The 15,782-nt window shown below is 54.7% G+C and overlaps 1 protein-coding gene across 5 annotated transcripts in view; it reads left to right on the top strand.

Moving 5' to 3' along the window:
- The first annotated feature begins 14,756 nt into the window (after nt 1-14,756).
- Nucleotides 14,757-15,782, top strand: part of TNRC18 (trinucleotide repeat containing 18) — a 54,745-nt gene continuing 53,719 nt past the window's right edge. For all 5 annotated transcript variants that reach the window (XM_064726005.1, XM_064726002.1, XM_064726006.1 and 2 more), the window contains exon 1: nt 14,757-15,018. In XM_064726005.1, coding sequence (XP_064582075.1) covers nt 14,817-15,018 — 202 coding nt within the window. In that variant the 5' untranslated portion in view covers nt 14,757-14,816. The remainder of the gene's footprint in view (nt 15,019-15,782) is intronic.

Here is a 15,782-nt window from a genome sequence, read left to right as displayed (position 1 = left end):
ATGGTGAAGAGGCAGAGCTGGACTCCTGAAGGGTGTGGAGCTGAAATGACCCTGGATGAGGACAGCCTGGATGAGGTAGGGCAGCACTTCCCGAGCACCCAGAGGAGACTTTGGGGGGAATTTTCATTTCTCTGCATTTTTGCTGTTGATTTTTAGAGCACTCAGCACCTCTTTCCTCCCGATTACCCCCAAATCTGCAGTAAGGCAGTGAAGCCTGGTGTCAGTCCATGGCATCCATGGGGAGAGAGCAGCCCTGGGGCTGAGGGGAGGGGGAATTATGGAATTTCACAGCGGCACAATCCATCCCTGGGGTCACCCCAGCGGGGTGGGTGAGGAGGAGGGCTGGGTGCTTTTTGGGAAGGAGTAGAGAAGGTGTGGAAGGGGCTGAGGAGCCTTCCTCGATGTGCCCAAGGAGGAGGAGGAGGAGGCGATTCCCGATTCCCGGCAGTGTCCGGCCTCTCCCCGCTGCCGGGCGGGATTTGCAGCTGAACTCTGCCCAGAAAGTCGCTCCCAGCCTTTTCTCATTTCTGTCTGGATTTAAGGCAGCTTCCAAATTCCTGCGCAGCCAAATCCTGCCTGGGACTGCCAGGAAAGCCAGCCAGCAGCGAGGACGTGCTGCTGGTGTACCCAGAGCACAGCCGGGCTCCCTGTGATCCGAGAGGGGATGGGATGGGATGGCATGGCATGGCATGTCATGGCATGGATTTCCAGCCCTGCCCAGGACCCCCTGCCCTGGGTTTTCTGCCTTGCCCTTCCCTAAGGAGTTGGGATGGAGAGCTGATGTCCAGGGATGGGAACCCTAACCTTCCCTGAGGAGTTGGGATGAGAGCTGATGTCCAGGGATGGGACAGGAGCCAGGATTTTGCCCTGCTGGGCTGGAGGGAGGGCTGAGCAGGCATTGCTTTCTCGCCTTGGGATTTTCTGTTTTGAATGCTGTGGATTAGAGGGAATTCACTGCCAGTTGCTCTCTCTATGGTATCTCTCCCCCAGAAAACACTAAAACGCCCCAGATTCCCGAAACTTTGCTGCCCTCCCCATAACCTCCCACCCAGCCGTGGAAGGGAACACAAACACGCAGGCTTGGTGCACTCCCGATGGGATTTACGATCCCAGGGATTTCCTGCCCTGCCTGTCATCGCTCTCCCCCCTCCCTCCACCATCAAACCACACCCGTTCGCTTCAGGGCGCTCCTTCCACGTTTCTTTCTGTGTTTTTATTTCTGCCCTGGTCCCTCAGGAGGGTTTTAGGACACAGCCCGAGGTCACAGTGCAGGGCACACTTTGGTCTCCATGGGGAATGCCAGTGGATGGGGAAATCCCTGCATCCCTGAATCCCGAGGTGTTTGGGGATTCCCTGGAGCCCACCCTGGGGTAACCAAAGCAGCCCTGGCGAGCTGAGAGCAGGCAGGGAAGGGGCTGCACTCTCAGCATCCTCCCGGCCCTGGTGGGGATGCAGGGCAGGCTCAGCCAAGCCCACCCAAGGGACGCCTGATCTGCTCTTTCCACTGTGACTCATGGAAAATCAACTTGTTTTGCAGCAGCGCTCGGCATGTCGGGTGATCCTGCCTCCCTGCCTCGCTTGTCTGTCTTGTTTTTAAAGGATCTTTGGTATGAAAACCTCCGGGACCCCGAGGTTCCTGCGGAGCTCCTCACCTGAGGCGTTTTCCCCTGGATGTGTGCAGGGCTGGCTGTGCAAGCCACGCTCCATCAGCCTGGGGGGCAGCCTGCCCTCCCTCCCAGGGCTGAATTTTTTGGGGATTAGTATTTCTGAGTGGCTCTTATACAACGGCCTTGGAAGCTTGGAGGGTTTCCACCGGCTCCTTGTGTGTTGATTTCCACTCTCCTGCCAGCACGGGGCCCCCCAAATCTGTCCACAAGGCACAACCTGGGCTGATGGGGCTGGGCACTCACCCAGGCTTGTCCTGGGTGTCCCCACTGTCCCCAAGGCCAGGCAGGACACGGAGAAGTGAGACCCTGCTGTGTGGCTTGGCTTCCTGATGCCTCGTAGGAAACAAGCAGGATCCGTTGGTAGATTTGGGTTAAAACACCCAGAATGGGAATGATGCTGCTTCCCATAGAGTTCCCAGCACCACTTCCCAAATTCTCACCTTTCACTGCTTTTTCTTCAAGTCCTTCAGAGGGCAGGGATGGAGCACAGCCCTTTCCCCGTGGGACGGCCCATCCCAGACCTGGCTGCAGCAGGAGTCTGGGCCAGCTCTGTATTCAACTGAATTGGCTCTTTTGAAATGTTTTTTCTTGGAAATAGGCGCTGAGAGGGATGTTGTGTGGCGCTCACTGTGTGTACCACACCTTCACCCTTTCCTCACAGAGCACTGACCGTGCCGCTGCTCTCTGCAAAGCACATTAGCAAGCTTTTTTTGGGGGGGGGATGCTGGTTTAGTTTGGAATCTGGCATGGAAAATCATTTCCAACCCCCAAATTAGAAACAGAATAATAACACAGAGCCTTGTTTTGGAGGAGATGGTGTGTGTCATCCCACAGCAATGAGAAACTTGTGCTGGAGAGGAGCAAAGAGCTGTGATTTGTTTTTGTAACACTCCCCAAAGGACTGACGTGGCTCTGGGATGCTGCTCCTGCTCCTTGTACCCATGGATGGGAACGGGACAGTGGCTGTGGGCAGGGGCTGTCCTTGCATCATGTGAGGGGCTGTACCACCCAGTTTTGTTGTTCTTACCCTTGGTTTTGTGGAGAAAAGGGGATTGTGCCGTGTGGTTTTCTGCCTTGCCCTTCCCTAAGGAGTTGGGATGGAGAGCTGGTGTCCAGGGATGGGACAGGAGCCAGGATTTTGCCATGCTGGGCTGGAGGGAGGGGTGAGCAGGCGTTGCTTTCTCTCCTTGGGATTTTCTGTTTTGAATGCTGTGGATTAGAGGGAATTCACTGCCAGTTGCTCTCTCTGTGGTATCTCTCCCCCAGAAAACACCAAGTCCTATGAAAACTGAGCTGGACTCAGAACAAGAAGCCAAGCTGAGGCAGTAGCTGGTCCTGTCTGAGATGGGCTCACTGGCCACCCCTGCGTTGCCATAAAACCCTTAAAAATAACTTATTTTTTAAAATTGCGAGGGGTTTCCTCATGTGTGGGAGCAGTGGCTGCTCAGCCAATTTAAATGCTGAATTCCTGTGCAGAGGAGCCTCCACCCCACTCCAGTCCTCACTCTGTGGATTATAACAAACTCTACACTCCAAACGTGTGCCCAAGCTGGGGTGACCCATCTGCCTTGGGATGTCCTCAGGACAGGTCCTGGGGGGAGAGGTCTGCATGGAGCCAGTCCCTGGGATTTAATAGGACACTTGTTGTATGTTAAATATCAAGGGCTGATAGGAAACATGTGTCCTGAGATTAACAGCCGTGTAAAAGATAGAGCCATGAGTTAAACCTCCAAACAGAGCGTTTCAAATAACCCTGCACTGCTGAAATCTGCACTATTGGGGCAACCAGGAGTGGGGTGGGGAAGGTGAAATGTGAATTGCAGCTCCAAAATCCTTGGGATGGGCTTGGGGCTGGGTTTTCTCCCAGCAAGGTGATGCCCAGGGATGCTGGATCACACAAAGGTGACGTCAGCTCCTTCTTCCCCCATTTCCACCTCTCCCCCTTCTTCTAATGTTTTTTTTTTCTACCTTTTTTTTTTTTTTTTAATTTCCCAGGCCCCAGTTTCTCCCCTGTCGAGGCAAACGCTTTGGCTAATTAGCAAAACGTGTCAAAGAAAATGATTAATGTCCCGGGAGGAGGCTGAGCTGCCTTTGTGCCGGCATTGCCTGACTTCTTCTCTTAAAGGTTTTATTAAAAGATAGGGGAGCTCCTGTCGGGTGAGCAAAGCTTGTGCTTCCCTGGGTATGAAAGGGTCGGGCAGTGGGGATGTGGGGCAGGCTGGGGTCACCCTCAGAGGGAGAGGAGAGGGGCTCGTGTTTCGCTGCCTCCGTGCGCCACCGTCACCGCCGTGTCTGCCCTTGGCAGGGGAAAAGACTTTGAAAAAATGCCTGAATGCCTCCTTTATTCTTCCAGGGGCAGGTAACTCAATCTCCTCAGCTGGGCTCTGTGAATGTTGCTGTGTTGCAGGGCTCTGCCTGGCTGGGAGTGATGCTCTGGGGGTCTTGGGGAGGGGATGGCCAGGATGGGTGGGATGGGATGTTGGGCATTGGGCACAGCCAGGCTCCTGCCAGGACAGTGGTGGCAGCGGGGACAGAGGTGCTTGGGCGCTGTTTGGTGGTCCCTGTGGTCAGGCTCGAGGCCAGAGGGACATCCCTGACACTTTGCTGAGGGCTGAGCCCCCATCCCAGCTCCCTGCAGGGGATCCCAGGCCCAGGGGGGCAGCAGAGGCACAGGAGGGGATCTGAGGGCAGGGTTCCTCTGGGCTCCTGCCAGGACCACCACACACAGCATCCAGCTGTCCTCATCTCTCATGGACGTGTTTTCAGCAACCCTCAAAATCTTCTTCCTGCAACCCAAACCCCTCCACTCCAACAAAACCAGCAGCCCTTGCAGGGGGGTATTGCAAAAGGCAAAACTTCCCAGCAGTTCTGTTAGAGCTGGCAGTGCCACAGCATCCCTGTGCCATGCCAACATCCCATCTGGGACATCCCTGGGAACAGGGAGGGGGTGAGGGGGTGGGACACCCACCCCACCAGCAGCACTCTGGTTGTTTTACCCAAGCAGGAGCGATCCCCAAACCCGGCAGACACTGATGGCTGAGCCCCTGGATGCACATCAGAGGGGCTTTGGGAGGGGGCACAGCTGGCAGGAGCCTCGGGAGGGGCTGCAGGAGCTGCTCTGTGAGGTTTTCCTGCAGCAAACAGACCTCTGGGCTTAATAAGCTATTTGTAAAACTGGCTGTGGATAAACAAGAGGCCGTGTGTCAGGGCTGCGCCGCGCGGGGTGGGACCTCAGCACAGAAATATTTTCAAGATAAACAGAGGAAAATGAGTCCTGGAGGAGGCTGGAGCCACTGGCAGCAGCACGCTGCTCCTCTCCAAGATTATTTCGGGGCAGGAACTTGGCTTTCTGCACACTGCAGGTTTTTTTTTATCCTGCCTCTGAAGGGAACCTCGCGTGCTGCTGATTGAGAAATGAACCTGAGGAGCAGCAGGCACTGCAGGCAGCAGTGAGGAGATGTGCAGGGCAGCTTTGGGCTGAGGGCGAGGAGCTGGGATGCACAGCTGCTGCTGCAGTTGCCCCTGGTCAGAGCTGCCCTCCTGGAGAACCCTTGGGCTCAGGTAACAATATTGGGTTGGGGGTGTTCAGCTCGGAGAGGAGGAGGCTCCAGGGGGATTTTAGAGTCTCTTCCAGTGCCTGAAGGGGCTCCAAGAGAGCTGGAGAGGGACTTTGGATAAGGGCATGGAGTGACAGGACAAAGGGGAATGGCTTCCCACTGACAGAGGGCAGAGTTAGGTTGAATATATGGAATATAAGGAAGAAATTCCTCTCTGTGAGGGTGGGCAGGCCCTGGCACAGGTTGCCCACAGAAGCTGTGGCTGCCCCATCTCTGGAAGTGTCCAAGGCCAGATTGGATGGGGCTTGGAGCAACCTGGGACAGTGGAAGGTGTCCCTGCCCTTGGCAGGGGGTGGAACAAGATGATCTTGAAGATTCCCTTCAACCCAAACCATCCTGGGATTCTGTGACTCCAGCGTGAGCAGCAGGGCTGCCCTGCCTGGCTGCTGCTGCCTCCTGCCCTCCATCAGCTCCTCTGTTTGCCAGCAAAGGTAAAAGCAACTCCGTGGTGCCCCAGGGCAGGATCTGGGCACTGCCCTGCCCTCTGCCAGGCTGGGAATTGGGCTGGGCTCCATCCTTCCATCCCCTCTTCATCCTCCTCATCCCCTCCATCCCACCATCCCTGGGGTTTGGTGCTGGTTTCCCTCTCTGTTCTGTGCTGGTTTTTAAACTCCATAAGCCTGGATTGACACCCAGCCTGGGGCAAAGCCGGGCTTGGGGCACCAAGGCTGGGACCAGCACAGCCTGAGCAGCCGAGATCTCCCAGTGTATCTCTCCTTCTCCTCCCCACCCCCAGCAAATTTAATTAAAAGTCATTCAGATTCCTTTGAAAGAAAATGTCATCCGTCGACACAATTACACTTTAACTAACCAAAGCTGTTACAGTTCCTATATATATTGGAATCAGGCTGTCGTTATTAGTTCTAAGTAAGTAATTTATTCCCATTATTGTGTTCAAATTACAGGATATTACCCCCTGGGGAAATAATCCTGTTATTTGAAATGTAAAAAAGAATTCACATGGACAACAATGGATTCCTAAATGAACCCAACAACAGCCCCCAATCCCAGTGCGGCATCACTTGCCTCAGATAGGGAAAATATTAAGTTTCTTTTAAAAAGGTTCTTGTCTCCTCTTTTTCTCTTCTCCTGCCCCAGGTAAGAGAAATTCTCCTCTTCTTCAAGTGCAACAATTTGTTGAGGGAATCCTGGATGTGAAGGAATTTGGTGGGGAGCATGGGGGAGGCAGATATATGTGTGTATATATATATATAATTTTTAAAAATATATTTATTTAAAAATATATTTATTTATCTCCCCTTAATTTGGTGGTGTGAAGGGAGCCCTGGGAGGGTGGGATGTGAATGCCCAGCACAGCCCAGTGGGTTTCTGCTGGAGCTGGGAATCTTTGCCTCCCTTTGGCAAAGAGCTGCCGAGGTTCTTTGCAAACACAATTCCCTAGATCGAGATCTTCACTGAAGGCAAATAACAGCTCCTCTCTGCAACACCCAAACATAAGCAACTAATTTGGACCACCGAAAGGAAAAAGGGGGAGGGAAAAAAAAAAGAAAAGAAAGAGAAAGAGGAGGAAGAGGGAGGGGAGGGAAGAAAATCAGATACACTTGTAACCTGATTACAACAGCCAGCTATGTGTGCAAAATCACAATGCAGCTCTATAATTAAATCTCTCTTTCCCCCTCCTGCCGAGCTCTTTCCTCTAACAGGCGCGGTACAAAAACAGTCGTTAGGACATCAAATTCCAGCTCCGACAAGAGGGGACTTTTTTGTCTATAGCTGCTCGGCTCGTCTTTAAGGAAATAATAATTATGAGCGCAGTGCTGCTGGCTGACGAGCTTTGTGGAGCAGAAAGGGCTCGTCTGGTCCAATCACCCCTTCCCCCACAGAGGGCTGGGAGATGGGAACGGGGATGGGATGGCCCTGGGAGCCAGCCCTGGACACCCTCCGTGTGCTGCATCCAGGGGAGAGGAAATCTTGGGGTCTAACGAGATGCTCAGTCATAGAGCCTCGCTGAATCCTCCTCCTGTGTTTTAGCACCTGCAGTTTGGTGGCACAGGGCACTCCCGGGTGGGTCTGGATGTTTGGGAGTGCACAAAGCACCTGTGAGGGATGTGAGGAGCCAGTGGTTAATGGGAGAATTCCTTCCACAGCGTTTTCCCCCTGCCAGAGCTGGGCTGCAGGGTGATGTGGGGATGCCATGGAAGGGATCAGGTCAATGAACCCCCAAAAGCAGCAGGGAAGGGACCCCAGCAATTGCCAATTACCAATTAAAAACCCAATTACCCCAGTAATTGGTGGCCGGGAGCAGGGGAGCAGTGCTGGCAGCCTTTCCCCAGCCCTGCCTGTTGATTTACTCACAGAGAGCTATTCCCATCCCTGTGACACCCAGCACGTGCTTTTGCTGGCAGCTGCGGGCTGGATTCAGCCTCAGGGACCCAGTTCCTCGAGGGCAGGCTCCTGCTTGCTGCCTCGGGGTATTTTTGGGAACAAGTCTTGCATCCCATCTTCTCTCCCACTGCGAGTCGAGGGCAGGTGTGTCGAGCTCCTTGCAACGGGCGCAGCGACTCGCAGGACGGCGAAGGAAAAAAACCTGGCACCAGGAAACTCTCCAAAAGGCCCCAAAGTGCAAGATAACCACCAGTGGGACAGGATTTATCCACCACAGCTCGTCCTGGCAGCAGGCACGTGCAGGAGGGCACGACCGAGGGCTTTGCAACGCGCGACACGGAAACTCAGATGCTGCTCCAATAAAGCTGTGCAGGTTTGGTTTTAATGGCAATTAACAGCTGCTAAAAGGTGAAGGATCTATTCTGCTAACACCCGGCGCTTCTCATGCCTTTCATGAAGGGATTTGAAAATACATTCGTGAGTGTTAATTTTAAGCCACCCTAATGTACCCCGGGGAGGTGGATGGGTTTACCCTGCTTTCAGGCAGGGGAAGCTGAAGCAGGCCAGGGCACAGCGTGGGGATGAGCATTCAGTGCTGGCAGAGGTGGTGAAATCCGTGTCTGGCTCTGGAACAGGGATGGGAGCAAGCCCGGGACCAGTTTTCACCAGCACTTCCCCAGTCTTTTATTTTGTGGGGAAGATTAACTTGGTGCAAAACCAAAGGCACTCACGAGTTTAACCTTCAGCAGGACCCTCATGCTGGGGGGGGCACGTAGGAAATCATCTTTCCCTGGGAGATGCTGCAAATCTGGATTTTCCAGTTCCTGGAGGGCTCTGCTTGTTTAAATTAGAAGCAGATAGGAGAGGTGAATTTTAAGAAGGACAGAGCAAAGGCACACAAGTATGCAGTTAACTTCTAAACTTCTTTCTCTGGCTCTCCCGCTGAGTAAATGCTTTAGGAGCTTCAAACCACAGCTTTTAATATCTCCTTAACATGCCCCGCGATTCCTTCCCCCCTGTCAAAACAGCGAGAGCAGCTGTGAATATTTTCCATTTTAGAATGTTTTGTATGCATACGAAAGTACCTGCAGCTCCAGCGGGCTGGGCTAGGGAGAAATGCTGGAGCCAAGGGTATCTATTTTATATCAAACCTTAAAAATAGCACATGCTCCTGCCTCTGTCTTGCTCGTGTCCTGCATCCAGGAGGGTATTTTTGATTTAACTGACAGATCAAGGGAAAAATCCCCAATTTACTCAGTTGGTGCAGAAGGTCTCGTCATTCCGAGCTCAGCTCACCTGGATAGAGGGTTGTTTTAAACTCCCAAATGCAGAACCTGTAATAGAGGGGTGTTGTATGGGGACTGCAGTTTTGGGGAGGTTTCCCATGCACGTTTCTCCACTAAACCACATTTTTTCCTCTGAAAGGTGTAACTGCCGTTTCCGTGCCTTACAACCAATTTAGCAGCTGATCCGTAGCCAAAAAATGCAGGCAGTAATTACAGCTTTGGGGCTGGTGCTCTTCTCAAAGCTCTCTATGGGTTGTGAATGTCAGCCCTCCTCCCTGCCTATTTTTTCCCCCTGATCTTGGATGAAAAAAACTTGTTATTGGGTAAAAGGGAAAAAAAATAAATCCAGCCTGATGCATCCAAGAGCCAGTCTAGCTGTGAAAAAAGCCCAGTACAGGAGCTTGGTGGAGGTTGTGGAAAGCAAAGGGCACCCAGCATGGGGCAGGTCCTGGCCCTGGGGGTCCCAGCTCGGGATTTGGGGTGGAAGTGAGTGCACAGGTGGCAGGGCAGGAAAACAGGGTGGGATTGTGCATAAATACCCACCCTCCTGTGCCAGGCAAGGCAAAAAGTCAGTATTTGGATTGTATTTGGACTCGAAACCAGCCTGGTTTGGGACATGTTTGGCTGTACAAACCCCAGAGCTGCTGTGAATTGGGGGGAGGGCACCAACCCCATCCCTGTGCACCCCCTGGCCCCTCTCCCTCGTTCCCTGCTCAGGCTGGGATGGTGAGGATGCTCAGCCCCTGGTGGGGGTCATTGCTTGGGCTCCCCCTCCACGCAAAGCCCGCTGCCAGGCTGAGCACAGGGGTTGTAATCAGCCAGGATTTATGGAGAAAACCGAAATCCCGAGCTGTTCTGGTCATTAATCAGGAATTCTTTGCTCAGTTCCCAAACCGTTTCCCTGGGGATCTCCTCACTGGGACCCCCCCCAATTCACAGCCCCCTCCCCAGGGGTGGCAGCTCCTTCACTGCAGGCACAGGGGCTGGGGTGGGGAGGGACCCCAGGCTCTGGAATTATCCAAGCTCCCCCATGGATAAATAAATCGCCATGGATGCATCGGAATAAACCCCAGCAGGGCCCCCCTCGCCTTCAAATCCCACCTCTGTCCCTTTATTTGGGGGGGATGGGACCTTGCTGTCAGACTCGGTTCTGCTTTTAAGATGGGGGGGAAGGAATGAAATGAGGGCAAAGCTTTGCCGACGCGTTGGGATCGTCGCCGTCCGCGTTTTAATGTGATTTATGCCTGGATTTCTAAATCCAGCCACTGACTGCACGCTTTAAATATAGCTCCAAAAGCACCCTGAAAACGTGTAGTAAGCACGTTAGGAACAGCGGGCGGAAAGGATGCACAGCACCCCCCCGGCTCAGGATGGGGAACACACAGAGATGGATTTGTGGGGGGAAAAAAGGGGATTTTAGGGGTCCCAGCAGATGGGGATGGGGGTCCAGCAGGGCCTGTGGGTACAGAATCGAGAGCTGGCTTGGCAGCGAAGGGATGAGTGTCCCCCACCCCCCCCACCTTGGCAGCCCCCCAAAACGGGGGCGATGCGTTGGGGGTGGGGGGGGTTCTGTTTGCTTTGCCTCCCACATGTCCAAAGAGCCTCCCCCAGCCCCAAATTCCGCCCCCCTGTCCTACCTGCATCCCGGGAGGGGGGGCAGTGCCCGGTGTGGGGCTGGGGGCTGCGAGCCCCGCACCGCTCCGCCGCCTCCTGCCCCGGGCACCGGGAATGCCGCGCTCGTCCGGGGACGGCAGAGAAGGCGAGGATGGAAAAAAAAAAAAAAAGAAGAAGAAAAACAAAACAAACCCAACCAGGAAGGAACGCCAAAACAAAACAAAATGGAGAATAAATAGGTGGGGGTGGGGGCGGGAAGGGAAAATTAAAAGAAATTTAAGGAAAAAGCGCAAGGGGAGAGACGGAGGGAGCGGAGCCGGGCGCGCAGGGCGGGAGGGGGGTGCCCCCTCCCCGGGGGGGGGGCGGGGGGCGGCCCGGGGGCGGGCGGCACCGTGGGAACCTGCCGGGAGCCCGGGGCACCGGGATCGGGACGGGAATGGGAATGGGGATGGGAATTGGGGGCACAACGCGGTGCGGCTGCTCGCGGGACATCCCACCCCCCCCACCTTCCCCGCCCCGATGTTATTTTTAATAAAAATCGGTATTTTTTGCAGAAAGCGCTGTTTGCGGCAAAGCTTTGGCGCGGGGCGAAATGCGGGAGCGGCCCAAAATTGCGCGGGGTACTCGCAGCCCCCCCCCATTGCGGTGCTGCAGGGGTGGGGGGATTATTGGGGGAAATAATAGGGAAAAAAAAACAAGGATGGCTGGGATTTCATGTGGAAAACGCTGGGAAAACAGGCGCGCCCGCAGCACCGCGCCGGAGAGGGAGAAATAATAATAACAACAATAATAATAACAATAACAATAATAATTAGAAAAACGCGTATGTTAGATCGGAAGGGAGCTTTTTTTTTCCTTTTTATTTTTTGTTTTCCGAGGGTGTTTCGTAGCAGCGATGCCCCAGCCAGGAGCTGCTGTACAAGATGGCTCCCGGCCGGGGGAAGGGGAGGAGGAGGAGGAGGAGGAAGGGCTGGAGTTGCAGGGGGGGGTGCTGTCCCCCCCCGCCCCGCCCGAGCCTGCTTTTTCTATTTTTTATTAGCATTTCCCTGATTTATGACATGCCAACCCCCCGGCCCGGGGACAGCGGCGGGGAGGTCCGGGCGTGAAGGCATTAAACATTTATAAAATATGCTTTTAAAGCCACATAAAAGCGATCAAACCATTAATATTTTTTTTTTTTTTACCCCTCACCCCCAATTCCCCCGGTTTTTTTTTTTTTTGGTTTACTAAAGAAGACTGGGAAAAGAAGCGCCCTTCCCTTGGAGGCTGCGGGGTTTGAGCCCTCGCCTCTGACGCAGTTTTGCTCTTAAATATAAATAAAAACATAAATATATATTATTGTTGTTTATTATTATTATTTTCGCGTTAAACCAGGGCCTTGAGCAGCGTGAGAGCTTTTCGACGAACTCGATTTTGCTTGGAATGTTTAAAAATAAGCAGATTTTTGGGGCAGTTTCTCCTCTTTTCTGGCCGATGTCCCGGTGGGAGCCTCGAAACTCCTATCCGGGAGGCTGGGGGGGGGACCCTTTATTATTGTTACTTTTAATTTATACCGGATTAAATTAGATTCTTTTTCCCTCCTCCCCTTTTTCGTTATAAAAGCCGATTCTTGTTTAATTAAGTAAAGAAGCAGGGAAGGAGGGGGGGGTTTGGCAGCGATGGGGTGTCCCCCCCCACTTCTCCCCGAGGAATGCTCTGTGCTGCGCAAAGGGAAAAACACATTAAAAATAGGGGGGGGGGGGGAGAAAAATAAATTGAAAATAGAAAGGAAAAGAAAAAAGGAAAGAAAAGTAAAAGTTGGTGTGGCAGTGCTGGGGGGGCCGCCCCGCTCACAACCCGGAGGGGGGGAGTGTGTGTGTGTGTGTCTCCTCCCCCAGCGTCCCTTTTCACCCTATTTTTGAATTTTTGGGAAGGCGGGGCCCGCAGGGAGGGCAGGGGACCCTCCCCCGCTCCCCCCCGGCCCTGAAAGGCCGCTTTGTCCGCGGCGGGGCCGTGGGAGAGGGCCCGGCGGCACTTCCCCCTCAGGCCTGCCCGGGCGGGAAGAAGGATTTCAGGCGCACAGATAATGGAGGGGTCGCGGGGCGCTCCCCCCTCACGGCCCCGCTCGGCGCGGGGCGCCCGCGGCCGCTCCCCGCCAACCGCCCGCCCGCTCCGGGGGCAGCCTGGAAACAGCAGCGGGAGCGCCGGGGGCGGGGCGAGCGGGGGGCCTGGAAACTGCCGCCTGTTTACCCGCGGCTGAGTGACAGCCCGGCCGGCCAATGGGAAGGCGCAGGGAGGCCGCGGGCCCGCCCCCGCCGCGCGGAGAACAATGCGTGTTTCATAGCCCCGCCGCCGTCGTTTTTCCCTCCCCCATTCCCCCGTTTTTTCCCTCCCTCCCTCCCGCCCCGCGCTCGCGCTCCCCTTTTTTTTTTTAATAATTTTTTTTCCTCCCTAATTTTTTTTTGTATTCCTCTCTCTCTCTTTTTTTTTTTTTCTTTTTTTTTTTTTTTTCCCTCCTCTTCCCTTAAGCGCCGCCGAGCCGCGCGCGCGGGGCCGGCCCGGGAAGGGGGGGGTGTGGAGGCGATGCTGCAGCTCGGCGGGGCCCCGCCGCTCCATGGCGCGGCCGCCACCGCGTCGCTCCCGCGCTGCTGCCCCTGAGGAGCGGAGCGGAGCAGCGGAGGAGCCGGGCGGCGGGCAGGGCGGCGAGCCGGCACCCCCCGCCCCAGCCCCGCACCGCCGCCATGCCCCGCGACCAGGCGGCCTGACCGCGCCGAGGTAGGACCCGCACCCGGATCCGCACCCCGACCCCGGGGCGGCGGTCCCGTCTCCCTCCACCCCCCCCCTGAACCCCCCTCTTCCGCCACATCCCTCCCGCTTTTTGCCCCTTTTTAGCCGTTTTCCCCTTTATTGATGACTTTCCAGCCGGGGTCCGGCCGCTCCCGCAGCCCCCGGGGTGAGGCTCGCCCCGAGCAGCCACGCAGGCAGGGTTTAATTAATTTCAAAATCCACTCGAAAATAAATTTTTAAAAGCCCCAACAAAGCAAAGCAATGAGATTTTTGGGGGTATAATTTTAGCATTTCTCCCCTCTTTCTTTCTTTTACTTATTTGTTTTGGTTGTTTTGTTTTTTTTTTTTTTTTTTTTTAATCATCCCTCCCCCGCGCTGGAGCAGCCGCCCGGGAGCCGGGACGGGCGGCGGGGCCGGAGCGGCGGCTCCCGGGGCTCCGGTAGCGCTTGGAGAGGGTTTGGAGGGGAGAACCTCCACTTTATCCCCTCAGTGTTTATTACTTCTCGCTATCCCGGTGCAAAATACGGCGGAGAGTGGAGCCTTTCATCAGGCTGCGAGTACAAATATAGATAGTTTTATATATATGGTTGGGTTGGAGTTTTTTTGGTTTTTTTTTTTTTTTTCGCTGTGCCGGGAAATGATAATACGGGTTTTGTTTTCCCGAGTGAAAGCGGCGCTGCGAAAAGGAAAAATAAAAAAGCCCAGCCCAAACAACAAGCCCAGTCGGTGGTTTGGAGCCGTGGGAATGAGCTCCAAAAGAAGCGAGAAACGGGGCTGCCGGAGAGATGCCGCCGCCGGAGCCCGCGGCGGGGGAGAAATAAAGAAAAGGGGGAAAAAATAAAAAAAAATTGAAGAACTGGAAAAAAAAAAAGGAGGAAAAAGAAAGAAATAGAAGAAATATTTGAGTGGGTTTGGGTTTTTTTTTTTTTGTGTGGTTGTTATTCTGGGATTTGTGTGTTTGCTTTCCGGGGCGAAGTGCGGTGCCGCGTCCCCGCTGCTCGGTCCCGCCGGAGCCGGGCTGCGGGCGGGCGCGGCCGGGGCTGCGGCCGTGACAAATGTAACTCTTGGGAAAAAAGTTTAAATTCTTTAAATACTATTTTTAAATACTTAGGGTGTTTTTTTTTTTGTCCCTGCCTTTTGCCACAAGTTTTCCTTAGATTTTTTATTTTTTCCTCCCCGCTTCTTCCCCGTTCTCTACCCTCCACTCCGGGAAGGTGCGGGTGGGTTTGGGGGGGTATTTTTGGGGGTGGCTGTGAGCAGGGGGGTATCGGGCCGTGTCGTCTCACCGCACCTCCCCCTTCTTTTTCTCCTTTGCAGGCAGCGCCGAGACCGCCGCGCCGGGGCTGGCTCCCTGCACCGCGCCATGGGACGCTTGGACGCCTTATTTTTGAAAACCATCTGATTTTTTGGGGGAGGAGGAGGAGGAGAAGAAGGGGGGGGTGGGGGGCGGGGGGGGGGGGCGGGAAGGCGGTGGCGGGCATCGACAGCGATCCGGGAGACTCCGTGAAGCCGGCGAGTGGATGATGGATGGCCGAGATTTCGGGCCCCCCCGCTCGGTGCACGGCCCCCCTCCGCTGCTCTCCGGGCTGGCCATGGAGAGCCACCGCCTGGGAGCCACCGGCCGCCTGGCCCCCGCCGCCGGGCCCATGGCTGCCGGGCTCCCCGCCGCCCTCCAGCCCGGAAAATTCCTCGCATCGGGCATCAGCCTGCACTCCCACCCGGGTAAGGCTCCGCGGAACCCCCGCGCCTTCCCTGCCTTCCCTCCGCGGCGAACCCGGGATCGGGATTTAAACCCCCCCCACCCTCCCCTCCACCAAAAAAATATAAATATCGTCGTGATAATTATATATATTTATGCGCTTGCAGCTTTTTTGCGTGTTTTGCCCAAGTGTTTTCTGCTTCGCGTGGTTTTGATTTGGCGAAAAAAAAAATAGGGGAATGGGGAAGAAGTGCGAAAACAAATAGGGTGATGGTGGAGAAATAAGGGAATGGAGGAAAAAATAGAGGAATACGGGGGAAAAATCGCGCCTATCCGATAGAAGTCCCCCCTTCCAGCGTACGGTTTTGTTGGCACCGAGGAAAATCCCCGCCGCGGCGGCTGCGGAATAAATCCGGGGAATAAATCCGATTTTCGGGAAAGCTGGGAGAGGCGCAGATCGGGTTGCGGAGGGACGCGGCTGCGGTGCCCGGTGCTGCGCTTCCCGGACAGCCAAAAAACCATCCCTGGGCTGGGAAAAAGGGGTAAAATGGTGCTTTTTTGGTGATTTCTTGCCCGGTGCAGCCCGAGCCCCACTGAGGTTCCGCTGCCTCCGGGCAGCGCTGCCGGCACCACTGGTTTTGATTTTTTTTTAAATTTTCTTTCTTTTTTTGTTTTTTCTTCTCCGCAATTCTTATTTTTTAAACCCGCTAACAAAGCTTCCGTGCCATGTACAGTGACTGCTCCCTCCTTGAATTTTTCCCCCTTCTCGACGCATTTCATCTTCGGG

The sequence above is a fragment of the Zonotrichia leucophrys genome, chromosome 14, assembly GCF_028769735.1.
Source record: "Zonotrichia leucophrys gambelii isolate GWCS_2022_RI chromosome 14, RI_Zleu_2.0, whole genome shotgun sequence".
NCBI lineage: Eukaryota > Metazoa > Chordata > Aves > Passeriformes > Passerellidae > Zonotrichia > Zonotrichia leucophrys.
This window is presented reverse-complemented; position numbering and strand designations above follow the sequence as displayed.